Source organism: Triticum dicoccoides, chromosome 7B (assembly GCF_002162155.2).
Source record: "Triticum dicoccoides isolate Atlit2015 ecotype Zavitan chromosome 7B, WEW_v2.0, whole genome shotgun sequence".
NCBI classification, from domain to species: Eukaryota; Viridiplantae; Streptophyta; class Magnoliopsida; order Poales; family Poaceae; genus Triticum; species Triticum dicoccoides.
In genome coordinates, this window is record NC_041393.1 from 25,095,196 (window position 1) to 25,108,480 (window position 13,285).

The 13,285-nt window shown below is 46.8% G+C and overlaps 1 protein-coding gene and 1 pseudogene across 1 annotated transcript; both read left to right on the plus strand.

The window, feature by feature from the left end:
• Positions 1-316: 316 nt before the first annotated feature.
• On the plus strand, positions 317-2,566 carry LOC119338531 (annotated as a pseudogene).
• Positions 2,567-7,115: 4,549 nt separating this feature from the next.
• Positions 7,116-8,655, plus strand: LOC119340999 (thiosulfate sulfurtransferase 16, chloroplastic-like). Its single transcript, XM_037612900.1, has 6 exons — positions 7,116-7,325; positions 7,417-7,518; positions 7,603-7,725; positions 7,894-8,038; positions 8,131-8,184; positions 8,302-8,655. The coding sequence occupies exons 1-6, from the start codon at positions 7,243-7,245 to the stop codon at positions 8,386-8,388; spliced, it is 594 nt and encodes a 197-aa protein (XP_037468797.1). The 5' UTR covers positions 7,116-7,242; the 3' UTR covers positions 8,389-8,655.
• Positions 8,656-13,285: the final 4,630 nt, after the last annotated feature.

Sequence of the window (13,285 nt, forward strand, 5' to 3'; positions counted from 1 at the left end):
AGACACCGATGCTTAAAAAAATTTAATTTATCTTTCTAAGCATCTCTCTAAGCACCGCCGACTGGATTCTTCGCCACGCCCGCGCGCGTGTTCGGGAATCGCAAGCGAGGCTGCGCTCGGGAGTGTGGGCCGGGCCGAGTAAACGGCCCGAAACCCAAAGCCCTGGACGGCGATAGTGTGTCAGGCACCTTCAAATACCCCGCCTTGGCGTTGGCGCCCGGCCTAACCGCCTCAACCAACAGCCAACAGAGCTCGCCGGAGCCCCAAGAAACCCCTCCTCTCGCCACCGCGCAGCAGCGCCCAGCGCCGGCGAGCGATGGACAGGTTCCACGACAGGCAGCACGTGCGGCTGCGGAGCCGCGTGCACGGCACGTACCTCCACGCCAACGACGACGGGCAGAGCGTCTCCCTCCGCAGGCGCCGCGCGACGATGGAGACGGCGTGGACGGTGCACATCTACCAAGGCAACGGCGGAATGTACCTGCTCCTCCACAGCGCCGCCTACGGCCGATACCTCGCCGCCACGGCCACGCGGGCGCCGCTCGCGCTCGGCCACCTCGGCTTCCGCGCCGAGCTGCGCGACTACGACCAGCCGGAGGTGGAGGCCATCATGTGGCGGGCCGTCGAGGCGGGTTCCAGCGGGGACGTCATGCTCCGCAACGCCGGCGGCCGCTACCTCCGCGCCAACGGCAGGCACCTCCCCTGGAACACCCGCGTCAGCGTGGACGACGCCGACAACACCAGCACCATGATGTGCTGGACCCTCCAGACCGTCCCCTTCAGAATGGATGCGCCTATCCCTCATTATCCTGTTCGCGTGAGTTCGCCATGACGACCCTTTCAATTTCTGGCTCTGTTCTTGCCGTTGCTCAGTTTCTTGACTTCTGCTCCTGAACACAACCATGGTTGTTTGCGGCTCCTCCTGCAGCCCCCCGGCGACTGGTTCGGACTCAGGCCGGGGGTGTGGCGGACAATCAGGTTCGTGCGGACGAACGGAGAGGGGTTCTACGCCGAGGAGGAAGGCTGGAATGCCTTCCCTTTCAGGGGGAGGTCCGTGCACCATTTGAGGGACGAGCTGTCCGCCCGCGTCAACCTGCACATCTTCGACCTCGTCGCATGCGTCCGAGCGGGCCGCTACGGGAGGCCGACGCCGCTCGTCGCCAACCTGCCCCACGGCGGCGCCGGGGAAACCCTCGAGATCGTCGTCGTCCAGTTCGGGACTCCTGGTGAGAGCCTCCCTCTCCATGCCCCAAGTTCCTAATCATCTCCTAATGGTGGCAACAGGTTAGCCGGTAGTCTTGATTAAAAGATTCTGGTGTCGAATTCCTGAATGTCCAGGATCGGCCTGTGCTTGAGAAACAGTTTACTGAAACTGCTAAAGTCTGAGAAACTGTTTACTGAAATTGTTAGTAATAGTTAACTGAATCTGCTGCGGTCTGAAATTGTTTTTGGGGGGGTGTCTGAAACTGTTAGCAGTTGGAAATTGTCTGCGACTGCTGTAGTCTTGTACGTACTATACATGTAAAGAGGCTCTATATATGGCTAGCTTGTTGTTGTGGGGAACAAATCATTTCACAAGTAACATGCTTCCACTCAACCTTGATGTGGAAAGTGTTTTTCATACTTTCAGATATGGAAAGTGTTGGTTACAGTGAAACTTGATTCAGACAATTCAGTTCCTCTATTTGGTCCTATTCGCCGCCAGTAAAGCTGGTACAATTGCGGAACTTAAAATGCCAAATCAGTTGATTCATCTCTTATTTCAGCCTTAACAAAAGAGATTTAGCCCATTTTCCCTGTGTTGAATAACACGTGAACAAATTTTGGTTCCTACACTACTTTTGAGATTTAGACTGTTGGTCTGTTTCCTAGTGATCTTCTTTGCCGAGAAATGTACTGGTGGTCTTGAATCTCTTTTGTGCAGATGTTAGATTAGATATTGCTTACTGCATGAACATGATATTTAGAGTCTTAAAATGCAAAAGAAATATTAAGAGTCTTGCTTTAGTGAGTGCTAGCCTGATCATGCTTGGAAAATGGATATTATGATAGGTTTTGTTAGGACTTGGGACTTTTCTGAAACTGATGTGGTCTTGTAGGAAGGTAAAAGTAGGTGCATGGGAATAGTAGGTGCCACTGCAATGTGGATTATCAGTCTGTGTACACATGGTAAAAGATGGTCTGAACTCTGAAGCTAGTCCAAACTACTAGTTCCACATTTCTTTTCTTGATTCATTCAGATAATTCAGTTCGTCCTTTTTCATAACATTTTGCCGCTAGTAGAAACTATGAAACGCTAAAAGCCAAATCAAGTTCAGTCATCTCGTTTCATCTTCGCAGAGAAGATACTAAGTTTCTAACCTGTTAAGACAATGCAGATAGATAGTATCCTACAATAGATGGTGCATAAAAGCTTAGTTCCTTGCAAATTATATTGTTCAGGTTTTGACTTCTTGATCTTGTCATTATATTGTTGCTGATTAATGGTCTGATTCCTAACTGACTTATTATTTCTGCTTATTCAGTCTATGGTAGGCTGCGATACCCGGATGTCCACGCGGAGTAGAGAAAGGTCGGAGCAGGAGTCCTGAGAGTTCACCTCCTCAGAATTTTGGCCGCCTCGGCACAATGCCAGCAGAGCTAGATGCCTACTTTTACATATAGATAGATATAGGTCGAGAAAACTTATCAGCTCTTGTGTTTCTTCTGCTAGTTAAAACTTGCTCCGTTTTGTCGAAGAGGCAGGGAGAACCTGTCTGTTCTGGCCTCGCGGTTCTATGATTCAGAACTTCTGAAATCTTCTGGCATTCATCTCTGTGGTGCTTTCTGGATGAAGCATTTACCTGTAGGGATTCTTGCGATGGGTTGATGATCTTTCATTTCTTTTTTGGATGATGAAAAGGCAGTGGTTTCTTGCCAGTAATGAGTTGATGATCTTGCAAAATGTAGCGGGTTCTTTTTGTGAGCTGGTGATCGTGCTTCTAGTTGTGCACATTACATCGTTTTCAGGATTTGAACATAAGCTGCCTTCTTTTTCTTTCGCTGTCTTCTTTGAGCAGACACTAGTTCACTTCACCGTTTCCAGCTGCATTTCTCTTAGATGAAGCATCTGACATGAACACTGATTTGGTGGCTTCTGCTGTGGGAGTTGAGCACTTGGTGTCCCCCTTTCTAATCCTGTTTGTTGGTTATGTGCAGCAGCAGGTCCTTTTGTGGTATTCTGTTTAGCAATTTACTCTTATATAAGAAGATCCATCGTAGTTCAGAGAGGTTTATTATGAAAAATAAAAGTGCACATGGTTTTAACAAGATTCACCAAAATGAAGCTGTAACCGTTGCTCTTAAAATACCAAATGGATAGCATCTGTCAGTAGAGCTGTATTGTCAGTAACGTTTTTATCTTCGAAATATATGATGATAGGAAGATGACACACTTGGGCCCAGTCAGTACTCAATAGCTTTGCATTGCTCAGTCAGTACTCAGCACAAATGTTCTTATTGCAATTCATTTTGATCTGACGGAAATTGCAGGCAGTTTTTGGTTCTTGCTCCTTGGGGTGTAAAATTCTGAAAGCGGGGATGATTCTGTGAGATCCTGATAATAGCACTGCAATGAAATTGATTTTTTTTCTGCTCTAGTCTGGATACAGTGATCAGTGATCCTAAAATGGCTCCAATTTTCTCTTGGTCTTGTATGGCCAATTCAAGTCACCATGCCAAGCTGTTTCAGTTTTAGAAAATTCTTGCATTTTCTGAAGTTTTCTCGATTAAAAATGGCCGGACCTGATGCAATTTTCACATGGTGTCGGAATTCGTTCAAACAAGGCATATATGCCACCATGGGCATGCCCACCTGCTTGCAAAAGTTGGGGTCTATTCATGCATGTCCAAAAATAGCCATGTTCAACAGAGGGAGTTTGAGTAGGCCAAAACGGCCCGTTTGAGAATCTTTTTTTTCTTCATGGCCTTGTATGACCGATTCAAAGCGCTATGCCAAGTTGTTTGAGTTTTCGACAATTTTTATATTTTCTAGAGTTTTCTCGGTGAAAAAATGGTCAATAAATGGTCAGACATGATGAAACTTGCATACGGTGTAGGAATTCATTCAAAGATGGCATGGATGCCTACCATGGGCATGCCCACCTGCTGATAAAAGTTAGATCATTTCATGCATGTCAAAAAATAGACCATATTCAATGAAGAGTGTTTGGGTAGGCGAGAAAGGTACGTTTGAGACCATTTTTTTTTGGCATCCATCACATTACCCAAATTTATTCCATGAGCTTATATGGCCAATTCTAGGCACCATGCCAAGTTCTTTGAGTTTTTGAAAAAAAAATCCTTTTTCCGGAGTTTTCTTGGTGAAAAAGGACCGATAAATGGTCGGACGTGTCGCAACATGCAAACGATGTCGGAAGTCATTCAAACCTAGCATGGATGCCTCTGTCCGTACCAGGCTGCTGAAAAGAGTTGGAGTCATTTATCCATAGTCCAAAAAACCACTAGGTGAGAGGAGTGTGCTAGACTAGGCCAGACGACTCCCGTGAGCATGTAATTTTTCCCAATTTGAAAGCTTATGTTATTTTAACTTCTGCCATTATCAACCAAAATGAACATTGTGTTGTGAACTAACCATCTCTTGAAATTTGCGAACAATTTTGAAATTTCAATTTATGTATGAAAATTTTACAAGTTTGAACACATTTTTCACAACTGATAACAAATTGCCAACAATTGATGAAAATTTTGAGCAAAAATAGGAAACAACATACTTTTCTATAAAATTATCATTTTTTAAACACAAGCATTTATTCTATTTTTGAACAAAATATTTGAAAACACAAACATTTTTTGAGATTCCAGAATTTTTTTAAAATTTAACAAATTTGAAAACAAGAACATTTTAGGGTATTCTAAATAATTTTTCAAATTTTTGAAACAAGTTTCAAAAAGAATTAACAGAAAAATATTAAAAAAATGCTTTAGCCGTTGGCTTTACTAGGGGACGGCAACGATCCCATCGGGCGCCTATTGGGGGAAACTCTATTCTATGCTTATTATGTCAAACAGTCGTTGTTTCTCACACACCCAAACGATACGAGTGAACATGAGCCAGCCTATTTTAATCTGTTCGTTGCCACGGCAGATGCTGGTTTTTAGTACATTTTAGATGGTTTCAGGCCGGTTTTTACCTGTTTCGGGAATGTTTAAAAAGTTTAATTAATCTTTTTGTTTTCAAAATCGCAAATTTACAAAAGTGTTCAACATATTTATTTATTTATTTATTCATATTTTACAAAAATGTTCGAAAATACCAAAAAATGGTCGCTTTTTAAGCAAGTTTAAAGTTTCAAAATATTTTGTGTTTTAAAATTGTCAGAATTAAAAAAAGTCTCATTATTTTAAATTGGTTTGGAGTTTATGAATGTGTTCCGCTTTTTGGAAAATTGGTTTAAATTTAAAAAATTTGTTTACAATTTGGAAAAATGTCTGCGTTCAAAAGAAGTTACGTCCTAATATACAAAAAATGGTCAAATATGTCACTGGTCATAGTTCTTAAAATGCCGCGCTGCCAATTAGTCAAGATGGCTTGCTCATTCTTATGGTTGTGCTCAATTGTGTTATTGTGGGAGGTCTTGAGTTTGGTTCCTGCTGCAATCACTTTTTCTTTTTTAGTATTTTCCACTGTTTCACTACAAGTCCACTACACAGCAGTTTCACTGCAAGTCCACCACGCACATCGTTTGCTGCTGGGCCGGCCCAGTTTACTGCTCCCTATTGTATAGTCCAGGTGACGTATTTCGTAAAAAGACCATCCTACCCATTTTTATGAAGGGGTATGGACAGATCTAGTTCGTCGATGTGTCTAAGTGGGTTGTATCGAAGAAGAAGTGAAATATTTGACTAGAGTTAAAAGCGCAAGTACGTCAAGAATCAACGTATGCGCCATCAGTTGACAAGTGTGGATGCCTGCGTACGCAAGGCTCCAGCGCGTTGGCATCATCAATCTATAGGGCGTATCTAGTGATGAGCACTTTGAGGCTCACTCAGTGTTCGCTGAGCACCTGGCAAGACTAACACCTAGCAGCGCACAACGCCGGCGCCGGTGCCGGCATGACAGAGATCAAGCCAGGGCGTCCCTAACACGGACTAGATCGGAAGACGGGCCGTATGTAGATGGAGATCGAAGAAGACCAGCAGTTAAGAAGCAAGAAGAGGGGGGAAGGGGGGCACCCTACCGTTGGCTGTCCGTCGTCAAGCGATTCCAGTGGCGGCGGGGTGAACGGTGCGACGGTGATGGAGTTCTCTTGGTTGGTAGATCCAAATTCTGATCGCCTCCGGCGTTGCCCTTCCGTACAACCCGGGAAGGACTTTAGGATTCCAGAGGGGTTTTGAAATTTTGAAAACTAGAAAGATGCCTCCCATGTTGCAGCGGGAATTATTTGAGAAGATACCTAGAAAAAATTCATATTGAATAGTACAAAAGCCTTTTACTGTATAGCAATATATACATGATGAGACGATTCAAGTTCCGACGCTGCTGCTTGCATTTCCTTGATTTATTTTAGTCCAGTCCTGTCGGTGACGTGTATTTAATGGGAAGAGACATTTTTATTGACGACGAATGCGTCTCTGGCGACCTCGGCAATCTCAACGTGATATGTCGGCTCAGTCTCTCGCTGGTGCTCTTAGTGATAGGATGTGGGTGTGTTTTTTTATAAAACCGAGTGTATACATACGTATGTACGAGTGCATGCGTACGCTTGTTGAGAAAACAAGTTAGCTGGCGATCGAGGAACGGCGATGCAACACACGCGTCACCTTGGAGTGGATCCAAGAGGCCAGACAGACTAGTACGTGAACGTGATCGTGGTCCCATACGTGTGATGAGATGAGAAGTGAGACGTGGCGAGAAGATCTTCACCTTATCCGGAACCAACGTAGCCGAAATAAGCAGACACTGGAATGGATATGTCTCCAGTCGATGGAGTCAGTCACAGTCATGTGTACGTCGGATCCTACCCTAGGACGCGGAGGAGGCGAGGAGGACAGGTGCAGCGTCCCAGCAGTCAACCGTCGTCATGAACCAAGCATAAATATGCCTCCCCATGCCATGTGTTTGTGCAAGGTTACCACGTTTCAACAAGAAATCGGCGCTTAATCTGCATCGTAGCTAGTATATATATTGGCTTGAACTCATCGTCCCAAGAAGGAACAGGAGCGAGGACCGGACTGGAGATAATGGCATCCGAGTTCTCCTTTGCCCGAGGCGTCTCCCTCCCCGCCGCCGCGCACTGGCCGCCCCTCGCCTTCACCTCCTACAGGTAAGTAAACAATCCGGCGGGCCTTTTTCCTTGCGATATTCATCTCATCGATCACGCCGACAGTGCTCTACGCGCTCTGTTTTGACCGCAGGCTGCGGCACAGTGCGGCGTGCACCAGGGCGAATCCTCGGGTCGTGGCGGCGGCGAGGGCGGTCTCAGTGGCCGCCGCCAGGAGGATGCCCGGCTCAGTCAGGTACCATGAGCAGGAGTAATCTGTACCTTCCATCCATCGAGTATCCACGGACAAACTCTTACACGCCTGTTGCTTCGTCACCAGATACGGCGGCGCCAGGGTAGCGGCGTTGCGGGCGGAGGAGGCCGAGGTGGCCGTGCCACCGTCGGTGCCGGTGCGCGTCGCCTACGAGCTGCAGCTGGCCGGTCACCGCTACCTCGATGTCAGGTACGTACACAAACCACACGACAATAACCACTTGCATGCTCTGCTGCCCCTCTACCCTGTACTACTCTGTTCTCTCAACTTGACTGACAGGAAAAATTCAGTTCACAGTAACATTGTGTACATAAAAAGATTGGTTGCATCATTCGATCAGATTTGCTGGTTGTGTAGAACGGAGGGCGAGTTCGGTGGTGGGCATCCGGCAGGAGCGGTGAACGTCCCCTACATGTATAGCACCGGCTCAGGAATGGCCAAGAACCCGCACTTTCTCGAGCAAGTGTCGGCGATCTTCGGCAGGGACGACGAGATCATCATCGTACGCATGCCCTGATGGCCTAACGTTTTCTTTTATTCCTTCTTTCAGCTGACTGTTTTTTATGTTGAGAAAACTTCATTTGTCAATATCAGGGATGCCAAAGTGGCAAGAGATCTCTCATGGCGGCAGCCGAACTCTGCTCCTCTGTAAGCATAAATACTAGCACTACCATATCTTTCTGTCCTACGTCTATCTCACCATCGGTAGCTATGCTTTCACCTGCCGGCTCTGTGACACTTGATGGTAAATATATCTTCTTTCAGGGCTTCACTGCCGTGACCGACATCGCCGGAGGGTTCTCGACTTGGAGGGAGAACGGACTGCCGGTCAATGGACGCGGGCTTCTATAAATGTGGTTGAAACATCATAATTTGTCTTAGCATGCTCCGAGACACCACATCAGTGCACTGAATAAGCAAAATGGAGTTTGATATGATCTACTCCTCCGTACCAGAATACTTGTAGCTGGGGAAGCTAATACAAGTTCCCCCAACTACAAGTATTTCGGTATAGAGGTAGTATAGGATGTATGTGCTATATTAATGTTAGAATTTCCGTTCTTCACCTGACCTCCTGTAAACTGGCCCATTACAAAATAACACACGTATGCTACGGTATCTGCAAAACGGAACACCAAAATTACATAATAACATGTTTACTGATCGTTCGGCTTATCTCCCAGCTGCCTGACGTTAGCGTGTCTCCATTTCTATCGTGGCAATGTGCTGGGACACACAAGAACAGGGCATACACCGAATCTGAAGAATGTTACTAATAAAGTAGTGTGGAGTTACAGACAAGGCGGCTAGTTCATGAACGACTCTTACCGAAAGCAAGATCACACTTTTCCATCAGAAATATGGAACGGAATGTGGGCTTAAGCAGAGAGCACTGCTCTATATTAACTTTTATTTCATTCAAGTTATTTGTCCATAGTGATGGTTTCGTAGCACAACTACAGATTTGTATTGTGATACGAAGGGTTTTCTAATCATGTGTGTTTTATGTAAAATTGCTTTGAACACTTTGGATTGCTCATCAAATACTATTAATCCAAAAGGGACTTTGAGTTTTCACGTTTCAACATACAACTACAATGGAATATAACATGCATGGTTACAAATATATACATACTCCCTCCGTCCGCTAATACTTATCATCAAAATGGATAAAAAAAGACGTATCTGTCGCCGGATCTAGGCGGCTAGATCTGGGGCTTTGAAGGTGGTCGAGATAGTGCACAAGTTGTCGGGTGGATTTCTTGGGATGGATCCGAGTGAAAACTTGGTCTTCGGTCTTTGGCCGGAACCGGTGATGACGATGCCCTTATCATCGTTTCCTTCATAAAGGCATCATCAAGGTATAAATCCCAAACCCACCCAATACCTCCGAAGGAAACCCTAGATCAATTGATCGAATGATGACGGCATTCATGTGCGTTACCCCCTTGGGGGCGGCATTCTTGGAGATGCACTCGGGCTCGAGGGACCAGCGGATGGCTTCTTCGGTGGAGCGGTGTTTCTTTCTACATATTCATGGCAGCGGCTCTTGGCGGCATGGAGCAGCGGAGGCTTGGCGTCAGATGTGTGGTGATGGACACGCGCAGGAGGTCGACACTGTCCGGCATCGGCGGTAGCTAGACCGGGCAAGGTCGATGCAGCAGTACAGCTCTGAAGATGGATTGGTGGCAGGTGGCTGCGGCGGCCTCATACCCGGCAGGCGTCCTGGTTGAGGACCACGCCGGACTGGTGGGTGCCCATACCCGGCAGGCGTCCTAGTTGGGACCTCAGTTCTTAGATGTTAGGTTTGGCTGCGAGGTCTGTTTGGTATTAGGCCCAGACTATCAGCGCCCCGTCATCAACTAGATAGGAGTAGCGACAGATGTTGCTTAGATGATGGCTTTGGACTTATTGTTGTATGACTTTGTAAGGTCTTGTGTTAATAATTAATAAAATGGCCGTATGCATCGTCCAGATGCGGAGGCCGGTGTATTCCTCCTTTTCTAAAACATCTACAACTAATATACGTCTAGATAAATTCCCTTTTATTCATTTTGATGACAAGTATTTGCGGACGGAGGAAGTATGAGATACTCTTGGGATAATATAACAAGTGTAAAGCACATGACCATTTAATGTTACTTTCCATCTTCGTTGAGCGCCAAACTGGTATGTCCACAACAAGTAGTAAGACTATGATTTGAACAATCAGATAAGCTAGATCAATCCTATGTAAGATTTTAGCAACCAGGACGTGAACAAATCCACCAGAGAGCTACCATTCCAACCTTTGTGTTGCATGCAAGCTATCGATTGAGGTAAGCATGCCCTGCTGCTCACTTTTCAAGCAACCGGGACATGGAAGCCGAGGCGGCGGCCTCGGATGGTGGTCCATATGGTGGCTTTTCGGCAGGCTTCATTGGGGCAGTGGTGGCTACGCTTCTTGATCGTCTAGATGGTGCGGGTGTGGCGGTGGATGGTTCGGGCACACTTTCTATTCTTAGGAGTAGCATTGCCTAGATCCGGATTCAGAGGCCCGCTCTCGCTGTGGCTGGTCTGGGTGCCTCAGCGTGTCATGGGTGAGCTACCGAGCGAAAAATCTGCGCTTTGGCGCTTGTGGCGAGGACATCTCCGGGTGTCGTTATCTTCTTGAATACGTCATCGCGGTTCTCCTCCCTGTGGCAAGCCTCCTGTAAAAACCCTTTCCTATATGGGCTCGACAACGGCGGTGCTTGCATTCCCCTTCTGAGGGTGTTGTCGTGAAGGCTAGGAGTCCTAGGTCTGTCGTGGCATTGTAATCTGGTCATTCTGTGTTTAGGTGTTTGACAGCGTAGTTGTGTTCGGTTGTGTTGTCTAGTTATTTAGGGATTTGATGTGTCATAGGGCCGCCTTACCACATTGTATCGTTATGTCGTGTAACTGGGTGTTGTTGCTTTATATATAAAGCGGGGCGAGAGCATGTTTTGATAATTTCTTAATACGTTCATCTCTTGCATATTGTTTTTCTGTTATCCCATTTTCTTAAAAGAAGGATAACCTCCGACCTCTACATCAGGACAATGCATGCAGCCATATGTTATGAAAAGTGCAAAATCCAGCAGCCAAACACTATTACCCCGGAAATAAAGCAGAAAACAAACGCTGAGGCCATATACCTTGCGACAGTACCTCCTCAGATAGCCATTAACCCCTATGATACAAGAGATAATATAAACGAAAAATACACAACTCCTAGACTACGCCTTCAAAAAGGATCGCCGCATGTGCGCCGATGATGGCCAGTCCACCACAAGGTTGAACTCTGGATTCTCATCCCCAAAGTCAAGCTTCAATCCACCACCTTCAGCAAGGACATGACATAGGCGCGCTCCAACATAGTCTGATCAGAGATCTTGTGTTTCCATCGGAGTGCATAAACTCGTCGCTGAAGCCGTCTGTATCATCCGCCCTTATCCGTCTACCGACACCTCGATAGCCGGATACCACTGGAGGAGACAGCAAAAGACAAAGACGTCCCATACTGCTTGCCTCCCGCTACTGTCGCGACACCTTTGATCCGACATCGACAGGCTAAACATGGCACCTCCGCGGCTCTTCCAGAGCCATCATGCATTACCTGCCGGTAGCAGGCATGACTTGACGTCTCCATATAAGATGTCGTGCCTAAAATCCGTTGGTAGCACATCCACCGGTGGCTTCACCTGCCGGCGACATGCACCGCCCAACAACTCCGAAAGAGGCACATGTGTCACCTGTCGAGCCACATCAAACCCGATTTGTTGATGGAAGGGACGTCCCATACCGCTATCAGCCTCAAAAGGCCGTCACCACCTCGAGATCTAGACTCTGAATGGCCCACACGATCCTGGAGTCTACCATCGTTGATGAAGAGGGGCCGCCGCCCCGATTTCGGGCACTACAGGGAGCACCCACCATCATGCCAGCCGTTGTCGTTGCCCATACAACGACAACAACCACCATGATCCCCCATCTAGCACCGCCGATGGCAGAGGAAGCTCTGGCCTCCACGCACATCCTACGACGTCCCTAGGAGCAGGATCCCAAGATCCGCCGCCACCGGTGCCGCCACAAGGACCCACCACCTGGCCCATCATCCCCGGTGCAGGGGACACCGCCACTGCCATGACCGAAGTCGTTGCTCTGGGAATCAAGCACCACCACTTGCGTATGTCCCCTTCAGATCCGCCCCCCTCTACGAAGCCGCTGGAGCAGCGCCGAACCGCCGGGACGACAAAGATCAAGGGCGACCTCTCGTGCTGCCAATCCCTCCATACTGCAGGGCTACAGCCCAGATCCCCGCCGTCCCCATCACTGGCAGCTCCCGGGCTTAGCCGGCGCACGTCTCTGATGTCTACTACGCAACCTTCTTCTTGTAGACTCGTGTTGGGCCTTCAAGCGCAGAGTTCTGTAGGACAATAGCAAAATTCCCTCAAGTGGATGACCTAAGGTTTATCAATACGTGGGAGGCGTAGGATGAAGATGGTCTCTCTCAAACAACCCTACTACCAAATAACAAAGAGTCTCTTGTGTCCCCAACACACCCAATACAATGGTAAATTGTATAGGTGCACTAGTTTGGCAAGATGGTGATACAAGTGTAATATGGATGTAGATATAGGTTTTTGTATGAAAATATAAAAACAACAAGGTAGCAAGTGATAAAAGTGAGCAAAAACGGTATCATGATGCTTGGAAACAAGGCCTAGGGTTCATACTTTCACTAGTGCAAGTTCTCTCAACAATGATAACATAATTAGATCATATAACAATCCCTCAACGTGCAACAAAGAGTCACTCCAAAGTTACTAATAGTAGAGAAAAAACTAAAAGATTATTGTAGGGTACGAAACCACCTCAAAGTTATTTTTTTTCGATCAATCCATTGGGCTATTTCGATCAATTTATAGTTCTTAAAACGCTGCGCTGCCAATTAGTCAAGATGATTGCTCGTTCTAGTTGTTGTGCTCGATTGTGTTATTGTGGGAGGTCTTGAGTTCGGTTCCTGCTGCAAGCACTTTTTTTTTAGTATTTTCCACTGTTTCACTACAAGTCCACTACACAACAGTTTCACTGCAAGTCCACCGTGCACATCATTTTCTGCTGGGCCGGCCCAGTTTACTGCTCCCTATTGTACGGTCCAGGCGCCGTATTTCATAAAAACACCATCCTACCCTTTCTTATGAAGGGGTATGGACAGATTTGGTCCGTCGATGTGTCTATGGGGGTT